Raw genomic sequence first — 17140 nt, forward strand, 5'->3', positions numbered from 1 at the left:
TTTAATTTTCACATATAGAAACACTTGATGCACAGTTAGATTAGCTCGAATATATGGTGAAACATGTCAATAATGAACGGAGGGGCACAATACTCATGTTACTTGTGAAGCTATTATTCACATGATGGTGGGACGCGTCCGGGGGTGGGAGAACACTAGTCTGAAAGTGGAGGGGCATGCTCCCTGTGCTCAGCCTGGCTACCGGACTGCTGGGGAGGGGGGGGGGGGGTCATGCTCAAATAGAGTCATATACGTAGCCACCTTAGACAAATGCTCAGTGAATGATAAAGACTGATATACACTGCAAGTCATGTTGAGGTAAAACGTTTCCTGGAACATTTTTATGGCCATTTAAGTCTACAAAAGCTGAAGCTCAGGGAAAGATCTTCGAAACATTGCTGCATTTTAAAGGTACCTCACAGTCATGAAACAACCAAGATGCCATTATTGCTGTATACGTATAAGTTGATGATGTATATAGGTGCTTGGAAACTAGGTCAACACTCAACACGAATTTAGAACTTCCCAACATGTATTTCTCTGTATTCATTCTGACTATTGTCAATAGATGTATCAGATTGTCCAAAACTAAAGTCAACATGAAAGAAGAAATATATATAACCTCTCCAAAAATAGTGACTCACATGTGCATACTTTAAGTTGTCATGAAGTACAATTTATCACTTCATAATCTCAAAAAGGATGCATAGTCATTTACCACCGTAACAGTTAAACTTCATCGTCATTTGCTTGGCGGAAAGGTTCCATTACTCTATCGTGTTGCATCTAAGGCTTCTTAATTAGCAATTTTTTTAACGAGCAGTTAGTCATATATCATCAAGAGCAGACTGTCATCTCAGTCCCAACAAAGTTTGTTATCACCATTAAATGAGTTGAATTCTACTTTCTTATCCTAGCCGATTGGATATAGCCTAGTGTAGGCCTATAGTTACTACCGTACTGTATCTTTAATACAACGATAACTGTATAGTTACACTAAACTAGTAGTAGTCAGTACTAGTTAACTTGTAGCTAGGCTAGGCAAGCCATATGTTATCGCCCATCTGTATCACTGCCAGTGAAATGCCAAAAGACTGACGTAGTCTTGCGGTAACCTTATACTGATCGATGAAAACTTCCGGTTACTTCCTATAAGTTTTATATTTGTTCAGTTAAATGCCGCATTTCAACTTCTTGGAACCTTGAAAACATCGTTTAACGTGCAGTACGCTTCCGTCGAAAGGCACTGTTACGTCACAGCAGTACAGATCGAGCAATAAGAAACTTTTTTTTTTTTAAATATAGACATGATAAAGCCTTTCCGAATCTTTTTCCATTCCGCACACGTATACTCTTAGAAGTGGCTCACAATCCTATGCATTCTTTACCATTAATCTACTTATTTTATGAATTTCTCAATCTGACGTTATTTGGTGAACTGTTGATCTTCGATTTGCTGCAAGAGACAAGCCGGGAAGCGGATCCGTGTATTTGTGTGGTCTCTATAGTATAAGATAAAAGATCATGGTTGCGTTCTCGGCTCATTTAAAAGTAGTTGGCGCTATCCCGAAATAAATACTTCTAAACATACTGAATGTAGACCGTCTGCAAGCTTCGGTAACATGTTCCGAAAGGGTATCGTAAGTAAAAAAAAAATTTAGTCCCTGCAAATAAATTGCTAGGTGGCATGTGTTCAAATTGAAGCTGGTCTGCACAGCTGAATCAGTAGCATCACCATTGCTAAGAGCTTGGAAGTAGCTTTATGTTTATCCTTTGTTTCTGATTGTTGGTTACCGCATTCTGCCTAAAGGGTACAATACGATTAAGGGTACAAGAAGATTAAGGATACTCTGCAAGAGCAACATGGCTATCGGAGAGGTGGAGGGGAAGGGTATGTCACAATATATTTCACTGCGGGTCCTTCCACAGGCGACAATTTCGAAACTATTGTACATCGGTATGACTCCTTTCACGGTAGTCAATCGTTACCTAAAATTCCATAACAAATAAAGTTTATCAACTTGACTAGTCAAGTTTCATTTCAAATAACAAAGTGACAGTTACTGTGCGTAGCTAGTAATGCCCCGTGTCACGAAACAACTTAAAGACCAAATATGGAGGCAATTTTTTTTTTGAGATTTTCCATTAATTTAGGAGTTTACATACCCATAATCAACATGTGTAAAAAATAATCTTCGAAAACCTACTATAACCCATCAAAAACGACCACGAAAACGGACATTTTGGGTAGTCACGTGACATGAACCTCTGGAATGTCTGAAAACAGAGATTGACCCAAAGGAGCCTCTGGTCACCGTGTGACGTCAAAGTTTGTATACCGCGAAAATCAAACGCTGATATAGGCACTGTTTGTACACAGATAGCGAACAATTGTACTGTTTTTGACTTCCAATTTCGAGCGTTTGAAAAGCTGTTAGCTTAAAACAAGAACACATGAAGGTTAACAACAAGTTTTAAGACAATTATAAGCACAAATTTTAGTTAAATTGCTTGTTTTATTAGCAAAATTTCCACTCAAATGGAGGCATCTTTTACATAGCGTAGCGTCAATAGGTCAGTACGGTACAATATACTTACGTAGTACTTACTCGTTTTAATATTCAAAAGTACAAACACAGAAAAAGTATCCTGTCAATAAACAAATTTAGCAGTGAATATCCTAATCAATCCTGGGCGAAAAACTACCGTGACTCTGTGTAATTCCATAGAGTTAGGTCTAGTTGAAACAGGCCTTGACCAGTAACATCCCACAATCACAAGACAGTCACTAACGAAATAAAACGTCCGATCGCTACATACTACCGTTTTTATTCAACTCCTTGGAACATGCAGATGTCGGAATAAACAGAACGGACAATATTACACATGTATCACGAACTCACGATACTGGAATACAACAAATGAAATAGATAAATCCTAACATGGCTATTTACACATGCTGTGAGCCAACGCCGGCGAGAGTTGTAACTAACTACCGTACATTTACTAACAATGCTATACCCTTGGCACGGTATATATATACGGTCATCTCTTACAGTAAATATATTACTGTCAATTGCGTGATATAATGTTACATGTAAGGACGTCCAGGGCGTGTTTACGGTCAATTTCACATTAGCTATGTCCGACCATGGTCCGACACAGCTATCGACAGTATATAATTTTCACAGAATGAGACATTTGCAGCATACACAGAAGCAGGGTCATGCATGTGGACTCATGGGCATGAGATACTCCGGGTGCTGAAAAATCTTTCCGCGTGGATCTCAAAAAATTGATCCAAAGTCTGCGGCGTTTTACGTCGGTTCTTTTACTCGGAAATCTAAAAAAGCTGATGCTTTTGTTGGATGAGGTATAACTGCAACCTCCAACAACACAGAATTGTGGCATTTTGAGGAAAAAGGAGTAATATCGTTGATGTTTTTGGCAGCTCAAGTATACGACTTTACACACTAAAAGTATAGTTGTGAGTGAGGTATACAAACGTTGACGTCACATGGTCACCTGATGTCTTAGGAATGTTTCAGGAATGTCTGAAATAGAAGCTGACTTTTCGTCCCATTTTTCACGTATTTAACGTCCGAAATTGGTAAAGTTAATTACAGCAATGTAATTGGAGTCAGTTAAGGATTACATACATGAAAAATGGTGGGATTTTATGTTCATCGAAAAGTCTCCATAGTTGGTCTTTAAGTCAGTCAGTTGAGCGCCCTCTAATTATCACGGATTAGATATGGGCAGTCCTTGCCGTGAACACCAACCTACACATACTATCGCGCCACCGTAATTTACCCCAGCATGGCTTACTGTGATTTTATTTGTCGAAAATCGGCAAGCCAATCAGTATCGAGAAATTCTGAAATATCTAAATATGTATGAATATTATATTACGTGCAAAAGAGCTTAATTGCTATATACCGTAGCTAGCGTAACGAAAGAATTGTTTCTGTGTTTATAACAAAAGTTTCTATTTATCAAAAAAAAAAAAAAAATTAATAACAATAAGAAATAACAGACCAGTCATTATTCGGAGGTTAAGCATTCCCACGGTAGTATCATGTCTGTGTCGAAATGAATCATGACATCGCATGTCATAAATAATAATCTTCATTGTTACAGTTAACACTGTTAACACTGTTAACATTGTTAACATTGTTAACACTGTTAACATTGATCAGGCTCATAGTTTTTTTTTCAACATGGTCTATGTTTTTTTTTCTGGCAGTCGGAAAGCTATATCCACACCAACATTTGGCAGCCTGAATAAAGGTAACTATAGCCCTCCAAGAAAACCATTCGAAATTTCTTAGCTAATTCACCTACATATAGCAATGGTTATAGTTCCAGGGCATATTGTTGATGCATGTTCGGTATTGAATGGTTTTAGGTTTTGGAAAAAGTATTTGTACTTTGTAATTAGTATTTATCTGAAATTAGAAATGTGGCGCCGAACCCAATGCACACTGAAATAGCCGAATTAGTTTTCTTTGAGTTTTCTTCAATAAAGTAATAACAAAGATTGATCGCTGTTTCGTTATTAAATTTTCGAGCATTAGAAAATAATCACTGGTAAAATTGCGTTTATTCTAAGTCTAACCTAGTTGGCCTCTTTCTTCCTTTCATTTTGTTTCTATTTTGGTTCTTCTTATTTCTCTCTTTTTTCTTAGCCTGTCTGTTAATCAATAGGGTATACACAATCAGTGTGAAAGCGGTCAGTAGCAATGATCATACTTAGTAGACTCATTGTCTGTTGCTTCTTTCAAATAACCTGTAAAACAAGGCTTTGTGTTTGTGTTCTAATGATAATAATTACTGTCACTAATTTGATGTTTTTTTCATGTCAGTGTTTGATATAGGCAAAGTAAACCGCACGAGCCTGTTTTTGCAGCGTGATTTGTTTCCTTCCTTCTACGTTAATACATGAACAAGAAAATATCCCCTCAGCCTCTTACCTAAGAGGATAATAACAGACATTTACTTACGTTATTCAACTGGATACTTTTGTCTGTTGGGATCATATGTTTAAATATTTATAGCCTATACCATCAGAGGCCCACTCCAGTATATACCTTCGCAAGCGCACATTCTTAGGTATAACCTAATTTGCATATTTATAGACGAAAGTTGTTATTCCCATTAAGCGATAATGATCAACTGATTGAACTTGATTGGAAAGATGTGACGCTCCCCCCCCCCCCCCCCCATAATGTAGTGAGACTATAGCAGAGAATAAGAGGTTTATCAATTCGACAAATTTTCTGCATTTTGTGAAAATAAAAGTGAGCAATTCATCAATTTGCAGACAATTTCTGTCATAATAGAAGGAGCATGTTGATGGCACCTTAATGTTTCATAGTGCAATACAGGGGTGGATGAAAAGGGGCAAGGAGGGAGGGGTACACTGGTAAGTTGTCTATTTTCAAATAAACCGAAGATCTATCTATTAATTAAATTCACTCAATTTAAAAAAAAAAATGAAAGTATCCATTCAAATGGAAGTTTGTTGACCGAGTGTGAATATATTAAAATTAAATAATATCTTTATTTAAATAATTTGCGCATATTGTACTTGTTAAATCATTACATTGCAATAAAACTCAACATAGCATGTTTTCCACAACACAATGAAAGGCAAAACAAAGGGAAGTATAGTCCCATTATATCTAATATAAATATTATCATTGAATTCCATTTCTCTCAATTGTAATTTTGTTTTGAAAATGTTAGCAACTGTAAGTCCAGGCCCTGCTACTGTTTCAGAGATTCATACTTCACCATTATGCAAATTGTCGGTATGACGTAGATTACCCTTGTATTTGTGGTTATTTCATGCATTTATACAATTTGTTTGGCTCTCAATCGAAAACGACAGAGCAAAAAGAGCTGTTACAAATGAAGTATCTGCTGAAAAAAATCTTCAAGCATTCCACCTAATGTATAATAGTTTGTAATTAATTAATTAATTACATTGTAATTTTGCCTTTAATTTGAGACCTTTGTACCCAATGTTGATTGTATTAATGATATTTTCTTAATGATTTAATGAGAGAGCGTGAAGTGTTGATCCTAGTAAGATCTTCTCCAGTGACAAACAATAAGACCCGAATCCTTTTCAACTGCACATACAGAAAGGAATATAAAAGTATAGTTACTATAGTTCACTAAAGACCTGATTTAGTCTGTATACGGTTCAGGACGCATCATTTCACGTATACAATTTAAATTCTTCCTATAGAGCAAGACCTCCAGACCAACCCCCCCCCCCCCCCCACCCTACATGGAAAGTCGCCTTCAACGATCGCATAGCCACATATTTACCCTCTTTGTTAAGTCAGGGATACGCCACTGTTACTAATATAACATCCAAACTGTAACTTTAAGGTCCTACATTTTACAATATCAGTTGTTTAACCTTTCCAATGAAATCTTGGACAAAATAAAGTAACAAATCTGTGATGTAGGCTACATGTTAATAGATTTTTGGCAAGATTTGGCCAGACATGCGCATAAATCCATCACGAGGTCCAGTGAGAAGAACATTATGAAACTTAGTGTATACTACTATAATATATTGATTTAACTCTCAGGATTTGCATATATTGAGAGTATACTTATCAATCAACGAAGGCAGGAATAATTAATCATAAAACAATGCTTGAGGGCGATACTGACTTAAAGGTAAAAACTCCCCTCTCTCCCCCATCAAATGAAATTAGAAGCCTTGCAATATATATTGATTACGATATCGGAATATTAGTTTTATTCTTCCCCGTCCCACGACCCAACCTCACGCGACCCCACCCACCCCTCTTCCCACCGTCCAACTTCACCCTCGTCTATTGTGATGACGGAAGCGACCGATCACCTTTCAAGTTTGTTCTTGTCAACAAAACTGGAAAGGATCTAGTCTCGATGGATATGAATTGTCAGAAAAATAATTTCAGATTGGTCTGAAGAGCTCACCCTCTCGCAAAGTTTTTCCGTTGCGAGAGACAACATGGTATTAATGGGAAGGGGTGTAATAGCTTCGGGGGTTTGGTTTAGTTTAACATTTGAATTCTTGCGGTGCAAGCTAAACAATAAGTGATTGAATAGTTTCCGTTAAATTATTTAAACATCACGTCATATTCAATAGTTCAAAATGTCACGTAACCACTTCAACGTGGAAAAGGCTATAAAGTGGTTAAAAACAATTATTATTGATAATGTCAAAGGTTAAATGAAACTAGACACTTCTGTTCTGCTTTCCCCTCCTAAATATCTCTCCACGGAAATTTGTTGTTCGTACAAGTCTGTCAAAGAAACTCGCCTTCTTTGAGTTGAAGGCCACGTGCCTTGACGCCATTTTGGATACGACTTTGTTTCAAGTTCAACTTCTGTCATGAAACTTACATCTGGAAATGAAGATAGTTCTCGACTATTTTCACTGCTTTTGTCAAGATTATTAGTATCGTCGCTATCAGACGCGATCATCCCAATATCTCCATTATGATTGTCGCAGAACTGGTCAACACACGATCCATTTTGAACTTGGTACTTTCTTTTCCTACGAACATTGGTTATTTCTAAATCAGGACTTAGGCTGTATTCCTGTATGGAATTTGATATACTGGGGATACATTGGGCTTCATATGAATACAAGACTGTAGAACGAGTAAAAGTGAGGTTCCTTTCTTCGTTCCCATTTGTAGTAGAAGGCGGTGTAAATGACGAGGAATTTATTCTACGAGCTACTTGCTTTTTCATATGATCCATGGTCAAGCGACGTATCTCCTCTTTTGTATTTCTATGTGGTTGAAACAAAACGAGATGACACTTGGGAAAAAAATAGAGTAACTGTATGCTGAAAGCTGTCGTGTAAAGAATCAAAATGGGGAAAATGGCTTTCTGCCTCCCGTGTGAGACGGCAAAAGAGGGCAGACAAGCTGCCCAGAAGAATAGCGAAATTCCGACACTGTGCGAAATGTGACGAGCTTCGCCAAAGTTTTCTGGGACATGACGGGCCCTATAAGACAGAAAAAAGCTGATGGCACACAGAGAGAATAAATAGCCGTTGTTTGGAATGACGACATACACACCGAAATCACATTCAAGGTATGTGGTTGTCGTGTGCATATCATTTAAGACAAGAACACTCGATGGACGAAATATAAAATACGCTATCAAAATAAACAGGTGGAGCAGTGTCCCTGTTAATACAAACGTTATCTGTAGGTTATGTCCATTGGAATTCCCACGGCGTCGAACTAATGTCGAAAGCCTGGACGAGAAAATCCGCAAAACTTGACGAGTTTTGACGACGAAAGAACACACCGCCAGTGAGAAGATTGGTCCACGGAGGATGAGCTGAAGTTGACACTGCATCTGATTCGGTTCCCCGATATAGACCAGGAAAAGGCACAGGAGACCGAAATTGGCGCATAGCTGAAGTGACGTCAACGGACGATTAATCGCTTTGATGATAGGGGTACCGCGGTATATGATGAAGATGATCGCAATGATACTGGCATTGCAAATGCCGATGGCGGTGATTGCGTAGCAAATGTATGTAAATGGATGGTTCCATTCCAAAAAATCCAGTGTTTTAGGAGTGCAGGTCTGGATTTTAGAATCCCACCAGGAACCCGATGGACAATTGGAACACGGCATATTATCTGATATGAAACAAACGAAAAAACAAAAATAGGAATGAATGAAAAGCAATAAGCATGTTCGAAGTGCACTATAGAGAACAATGTTATATGCTAGATATTAATCCTTATACATAACACAATGGTAACTTCCCTACTCGTTCCCCTTACTGTTTGGCAGGTAATCTTACTGTATCTTTGGTCACTGAAACGCAGGCAATTCATGCCCATTTATATCACGACCACAGTACAGCAGCATTTTGCTATAACGTTGATATATTTACGACATATAGTTTATGACGTGTTATTATAGTACATTGGTGATTTGAAATGAAAAGCAGGAACAGCAGGAAAGGAGTAGGAAAGACAACAAACATACGTCGTAAATATGATACATTTATAAAGGTATAGTAAAAAACTAAAACAACCTTGTCTTGCCAGTGGTAAGTAAATATACCACATTAATTTGTAATTAATCTTTCTGGGTTGATATTATGATGAATAATCCTTTACTTTAATCGTTATGAGTTGTTTCTTAATGACATAGTTCAAGAGCAGTTAATATTTTCATCCATTTCTTAATATTTAGGAAGTTAACTATTTGTTACATATATATTGGCACCAAATGATCCCAAATAACTACTTTTAGGCCGAATTAAACAAAAATGGGCGGGGTGAATTTCAGTGAATTATTATATAGATATTTATATCACATATGTGATGTTCATGCAACAAAATTTTCTGTATGGCGAAATTATGTTCTCCATGTTGTTTAAAAGATGACTTTAGGCAGAATTTAAATCTTTATTGATATGTTATATAGTCCAATCAAAATAAAAAATGTGAGTGCTAGCAATGTTTCTAAATATAGCTATTGGTGTTTACAAGATTCAACTATAACATATGCTAAAACTCAGGGACGATCCTTTAAGGCTTCAGAGATAATGACGTTGGCTCCTCAATGCAGGCCGGAATGTTAATGTTAATCCCTTGTTTAGCAAATTTTAATAACTCTTCTGTAACATGTTGTTTTAATATCATATATGAACAACAGAGCCTCTTTCGACGACATTTTAAACTATCTGTCCTTGAAAACCTTGTAACACAATGTTTACACGTCATTTGGGGCCATAAATATCTTATCTTTGTCCATTCAGTTTTGTGTTGCATCTGAGTAAACAACCTGTGTGTTAGACTTAGTAATCCAGCCACTTTCATTGATTAGACTCAGACGTTAACAGTTGTATATAAATATAACCTGGACTGACAGCAGTGCCTGTTAACGCTCTAAAAATATATATATGAAAATTATTTTTGTGCCTAAAGCGACTTGATAATCTAGATATTTCTAGATATAGGTCTAGTAATATAATACACATATTTCGATTGTTGGGCCTATATTTTAGTTTCTCCGGTGTCCCCAGTAAGGAGCACTAGTGATCAATCATCCTTGAAATACGCCCTCAGAAGGCACAATGATTAGTTATCACTTCGAATAAGCTTGAGAAAACGGTTAAATGGTGAAAGACGAAAGCATGGACGGAGTGAGGGAGGGAGGGGGGGGGGTGCGGGTTGGATACGGTGAGTGCAAGATGTATAATGAGTATTCATGTCTGGGTGGGGTTATGGGGGGGGGGGGAGAACGAATAAATGTCAGTTAAACCTGGTTAAATATATCTATGTCGGATGTAAAGTCCAGATATATGCAGACGCCAAAATGAATCGTCTTGATGCGCGTGCGGGTCGTATATTTCCGATTAGCATTTAAATGTCAATTTATAAGCCAACTTTGCTCTTTAAATCAGCTAACTATTGAGTAGCTGATTTGCTGAATGGCTGCGGTCCTTGCATGGTTTCCTGGTATGCATGATTTCTGGGCCTTCTGCCAGTCACAACAGCAAAGTAATGTCTATAGCTGTTATGTGTCAACACCGATTCCGTTGTTAAAACAGGATGGTTTGTTAGACATATTAAATCGAAACTTCCATGTGTCACTGTCGTTCTAAACCACTCATTCTTTCACTGTGATGGGTTGTTGCACTTTGTCACAACAGTCGTTCTTAACATCGACAAAATCTGTCACTTAGTAACAATCGTTTTTAGTCTCCAATGCTTTCAAATAGATTTGAATACAAGGGTTCAAGGCGAATGTTGTTATTGTCATTAACTGGTAATCCTCTGCACAGGTTATAAATCACAGCCTTTTGAGCAGCCCCCCCCCCCCCAAAAAAAAAAGTTTACAATGTTCTTATACGAATAATTTACCCTTTGTTAATGGAATTTTCTGGCTGGGATCGGAATGTGGTCATAAAGTTGTAATGATTCAACCAGCTGTTTGAAATTGATAAATTGAACAGACAAATCCAATCGATTTAATATTAATCCATGAGACTGAATGAAAATATTTCATCTAGATCGTAGAATATTTAACTTCTATAGCGAATAATAAACGTCTCATAACAAGAGAACATTTTTGCTTATATTAAATACATGCAGTAAAGCCAAGATGAAAACCTGTTTCAAATAACTGACTTAGGTACTTTCATTTTACAAAATTTCAGTGATCAAACCTACTAATTTTTAGAATCTGAATACCGGGTATAGGAGCAGTTTCTCATGTTTGTACTTTTCGAGTACCTTTGATATATTCCATACACAAGAACCATTTTATTATAACTGCATTCTCTCTCACGGTCTCGGTATAAGCAAATGATGTAATCGTATACCTACATCATATTTTCAAATGCGGTAGGGGTATAGGTGTAGTGGTGGGGTTTTCTGATCGTTTCCGAACCCAGGAAGTTACAGCATTTTTCAGATCCTTCTTGTTCCTTAAGCGGTTCCGTAATAGTGACTTGTCGGAAGGTGGAATTACTCTAAAAAGGTGTCAGAAATTTGGAATAGATATCCTCCATCCGTGTTCTTATATTTCTAATACCAAATTATTCAGGGGTAAAAATAAGCTATTACCTGTTCCTACCACTGATCTGTACACTGTCAGTGGTTCCTACGCCTCACTCAGTATATCAATTGTTACAGCACGAAATCAGCTGTCTCTTTTTATTAATTGAGTTTGAAGTTAGCAGTTCCATTCCAACGTTTATTCGATTCGATATCCTTAAACACATGCAGGTGATGAAGCGATATATGTACACTTGTTTAAACTAAGATTCAATCCCTAATCTGTTCATCTTGGAAAACAGGTGGAGAGAACGGATTTCCTTTCTATTTATTCATTATTGTGCTGTTACGTTTACATTCATTTGTGTAAAAATATACTGAATATTAGTCTCTTACGGTATTCATGCTGTCATTATTTTCTGATATTTAAATTGGACATATCAATATCAACCGTGCAGACATACTAACACACCGAGTTCTTTCCGTAACATCTTGGTATAAATTCTGAAACGAATGGCACCACCCATGAAACTGTTTATTTTTGATACTTAATATTTTAATTTTAAGTAGCAATATGTTCATGTTATTTCTGATACATTGATAATGAAATACAACATGTTGAGTTTGATATTAGCATGGGGATGTTTATAACTTGTAAGTAACATGCTGAAAGTTTGTTCCTAGGTTACCGATATTTTCCATATACCATTGTAAAACAGGTGACGTCACGTAAGAATGCACTATACTTACTATCAACTCTCGTCATTTTATAAAATGTGTAGGCCTTTTTTTTTTATAGCGATAAAAATCTCAGACAGGAAGTAGATCTATCGTATATCTTTCAACCGAAAACTAATTATCAAGTATAAAATATTTAGATATCATTCCTTAGCACAGCATGAAGTGTTCAACAAATGAAAAAAACCAAACATGACATGTTGCTTGTCTGAAGTCAATGAACTTGTCACGTGACCGTACAGCATCCACGTGCAGTTTTTTTTTATACTTTTATAGTAACGCCATAGCATCGATAGTGTATACATAATCGATCATGACCCTCCCCCCCCCCCTATCCCCCTATTTTTTTTTTACTACTGTATAAATCAGATCATATTTTCTTGAAATCAGTTAAAAGAACGTTTGTTGTTAAGGCAACGTAAAGGCATATGACGCTCGGGTTATCGACTTGAATAAATGTAGGTTGATGCACTACAGAGTTAATCGTAAGCTTAGATGTCTTTGATTGTAAATTGATCTGGGTTGAAACCTTCGGGACCTATGAAATAATCATGAAAAGAAAAGCTACCGTATAGAAAGAATCAGAAAAAAAAGCGATCTCCCGATGGTTTTTTTTCCTTCTTGGTAATGTCAAAGTACAAAATCTCTTATAGTTAGCATCAAAACCTGCTTAATGTTATAAAAGCAATTAGTTGGTTAACGGAAGACTAAAGCAATTGACAAGTTGACAAAATCAAGAAGAAAAAAAATTAAAAAGAAAAAGCGATTTTTTGAATAGAAGTTTCCTCAAAGGTTTTCACTTCATTTTGAACATGTCTTTTGCATTATTCTATTTTATCTCGATAGGCTATAACCTTACGTTCTGGATGATACTGAGGTTTATGGCTTCGAGTGTCAGTATCATTTCTGTATTTGTATTTGTTGTCTATCCATGAAATCAGATCGTTACCGTAAATGTAGATGGGGGTACCGCCATTCTCTCTTGTATCCTTATATTCAGTTATATACTAAAAGCGACTCATCGCACAATCATGGACAACGAACCAGGCATACTGATTATATAAGCGATATGTATACTTGGCGGAACTGATATTTTTCAGACAGATCTATCAACTATTAAAATAGAATAATACTTTATTTTTGCCTCCTTTGGTTAAAACGAGAGAGAGAAGTATTGAAAGTATAGCCATGGTTACCGACCACGTTTGGGTTTACTTCCTTTGATACATACCTTGTTAATTGCCTCAGTGAGAGCGAAATGCCATGGCTAAGAAGGAGACAATTTAAAAAATGTCTTGATAATTGTACCCTTTATTAAAATAGTCCTTAGTTAAGTCGTCGCGTATGTCAGCCATTCTTATCATATTCACATCAGGTGGGCCTCATGCAGTGTATCGGTAAGACGAGATACCTCGGACGCTCGAGTTGATACCCGCGCCGTGTGCGAAACTCGAAATCTCGAAACGAAAAAGTCGATACATTGAAACCTCGAAATGGCCCTTTACAGCCACGGTAGTTATTAGCTTATTAACTGATAAAATGGACAAAATCGTGTAAAGTCTCTTGTCAAATGTGTTTTGATGGCGATAGGAATCATCCACCCACTACAATGATATTATAACGACGTTATAATGACAACACTATACGTTACAGGCTATATAGGCTTTCTATAGCTGTCAACCCTTGTGCTTTTGTATCTGACAATGTGCACGCATTATTAGTTATAGAAAGCTTATAATACGCATTCATATTAGCTGAATCACTGTGGCTTATTGGTATGCGGACTCAGTGACACGGAGGTCCGGGGTTCGATTCTTATATGTATGTTTGTATTTTAGATCCTCCTGCAAGCAGGAACTCGCGAAGAAGCCATCATTGGCTTATCAAAGCCGCAAGTTGACCGAAGTCAGTCTCTTAGATTCATATTTAACGTCCATGATTATGAATTGTCAACAACTCTGTGACTGGACGACATATATATTAATCTTGGAGTGACTCGAACTCGGGACCTTATGATCGAAAGGCACCGGCGTTAACCGCTGAGCTAACAACAATCCTTAGTCTTATATCCTCGCCTGAAGAGTCTGTAGGACGAAACCTGTCGTGAGGTGGAAATTATTCTGGTGTGTTGATCTTTTAATAATTTATTATATATCTGCCATAGCACTTGCTACACATACAATCCAATAATGATAGCGCCATCAAGATCATATTCTCTCATTTTGACCTTCATCTAATCTTATCATGAGTGACTCGGAATGCCTTTGCAAATACAGACTTAATTGTACCACTGTGGAATATTTTCCTTTCCGTCATTTCAACACGGAATGGTGTTTGATTTATAAGTTGATTGGTTACACACTATTCACCGTATCTCGAATTTCTATATGGAACATAGAAAAAGAGATTTTCAGCTTGAGTATAGAGCAAACACAAGAGTTATGACGATAAAACACCTTCCCCAAACAAGAGGAAATTGCGAAGTATTTGCTAAGTTTTGTTTTTCAGATTGTTACATTCCATTATTCGGAAACGACTACATGAGAAATTCGTGGGTAAGTGTACATAGCTGGTAGCTAGTATACAAGATTTGAACATCCGATATGAGAACCACATTAAAGAAACTAAACGTGGGGTGAATCTCAATGACGTAAACTTATCAAAGGAATCGGAAAGTGAAGAAAAATTAAACGTCACTTGAGGATACCACATATTCAGTGACAGGTTGTTCAGTTTATGTTACCATGGATACTTATCATACTTGTGAGCAAAAAGATGGTTTGTTAGTCACAAACCCCCCCCCCCCCCCCCCCGTAGCTTGGAAATGGGTATTCCGAAACTGTCAACAGTGTTTTATTTTTGAAGGCTTTGAAGTACTTTGCACAGTTAAGAAGTATCCAACATTTTTGTTAGGTCACTGTATGTAGTCCCATTAAAGATGTATAACTCTTTTCCTCTTGTGACGTCATCAAGCATATTTCTTGATTCAAACTGACTGATTGTGTCCCTGTTTCCGGTCAGGGCACGTGATACGAGCTCATCTATCACAAGTGTGCAATACTGTGGTAAAATGCATATGTTAACATTAAAGGAGAAACAAAGCCAGCCATAATTGATCCGTATGATAGAAATAACTGTTATGAATATACTGAACTTTCCCAAACAAAATGAAGGAAAATCTTATTCCATTTGGGAGATATCACAGTTTTATTTTATTTTTTTCACTCACAAGACTGAAGACTTGAGGAAGCGTTGAAGATGACTTACATCATCGGCGAGACACATGTACTTCGGTCTTTAATGCTTTGCTTTGCTTTATTTATTACATTGATTAATGATGCAATGGAGATGGGTTTTGTAAATCCTGAAATAAAATATTGAACCTCTTAACACGATCTATTGATGACATTGGTTTCAACACTGTTAACATTCTATATACCTGGAAACATAGGAAAGCAAAGAGAAAGTAAAGGGTTTGAGATTCTATAGTAGCATTATGACGTCACATATTCACAATAAGACAGTTACCAGACACAACTTTTAGACTATAGGATATCTCTCAAACGGAACAACACTTTTTTTCTTAGCTGTTTGGTGGATTTTGGCTTCACAAAGACCCCTTTACAACTCTGAGGAGTTTTCTCTTTCTTTCTAATTTACGTTTCTCGATGAATAGTTTTATATCCGACTTCATAGCGGTAAAGAAAATATATTTAACGATCCGCAAATGATTTATTTCCATTAATATTTCAGGACTGTATTACAGTAAAGATTTAGCCCCCTGTGGCTCGTAACACTAAAGGTATAATGTTGCCCATTAGTTTTAAACTAAGATGTTATTATACTTTGCGACTAAGATGTCATTGTACTTTGCGTATAACAATGGGCAGTTGAACTCTTAAGAGTACGTCACATAGTCGGATTCTATCTTGCTTGCCAATATGCAGTGTCTGGAAAACAAATTAACAGACAGTTTAGACTATAGTAGAAGCATTGATAAATCATTAGTAAAGGATATTTTTACGTAGCAGATTCAAATTAACAATTTGACTGCGTTTTTTTTAATACATTGTTTTTGTGTGTAAGATGATATACATATAACATTCTCAGGTTGAAGCACTATTTACCAGGCCCTTGGTTATACTTCTTCACAGACGGGGGGGGGGGGTTGTTTACTCACGTGAACAATATATTTAGACATTGAAACCATCCCAACGCCCATCATTACCCAAAATATGGATGTAGAATCATTGATAAACACGGTCTCAACATATATATATATATATATATATATATATATATATATATATATATATATATATATATATATATATATATATATATATATATAAATATATATAATATATATATATATATATATATTTATATATATATATATATATATATAAAGGCTTCATGACTTTGCAAAAAAAAATAATAATAAAATCGGTTATGAGATTACTGCCGGCATTGCAAACATGTCTGGCGGTAAGAACATTCATGCTGCATCTAAGTACAACCAATTCTGTTCTCCATTTAAACATTCGTACCCAAATATAACTTAAATTGAGTTTTCTTCCCTTTTTATATAGTGCTTACACTTCACATGTAAGAAAGCGACGCGTCGATATGTACTGTGTAAAAAACCGTCTCAAGTTATGCATGGATCTCGTTACTGTAACACTTTGATTACGAGGGATGTACCTCCTCGCGTTCTATTTGCAGCCTTGCGTTATTATCAATTTAACACGTTCCTTAATAAGCTCTTCACAAATTTACAAGCACCATTAAATGTGTTCGGCATCTTTGAATCCAAATACAGGTTGTCCACGACTAATGGATTAAAAACC

General features: G+C 36.5%; 1 protein-coding gene across 7 annotated transcripts in view; it reads right to left on the bottom strand.

The window, feature by feature from the left end:
- Window positions 1-17140, bottom strand: part of LOC139967568 (extracellular calcium-sensing receptor-like) — a 32281-nt gene that overhangs the window by 8049 nt on the left and 7092 nt on the right. The window contains exon 1 of one of the 7 annotated variants that reach the window (XR_011793041.1): window positions 996-1546. The exons of 1 other annotated variant lie outside the window; for it this stretch is intronic. Coding sequence is in view for 1 of the 6 variants with exons in the window: in XM_071971506.1 (XP_071827607.1) it covers window positions 7237-8675 (1439 nt within the window). In the remaining 5 variants the exon portion in view is untranslated. Of the gene's footprint in view, window positions 1-995; window positions 1547-6881; window positions 8676-17140 lie in introns of those variants that run through there. 5 more of the 7 variants (XM_071971509.1, XM_071971508.1, XM_071971511.1 and 2 more) reach the window with 5 other exon arrangements.

Source organism: Apostichopus japonicus, chromosome 5 (genome assembly GCF_037975245.1).
Source record: "Apostichopus japonicus isolate 1M-3 chromosome 5, ASM3797524v1, whole genome shotgun sequence".
In the NCBI taxonomy this organism is placed as follows: Eukaryota; Metazoa; Echinodermata; class Holothuroidea; order Aspidochirotida; family Stichopodidae; genus Apostichopus; species Apostichopus japonicus.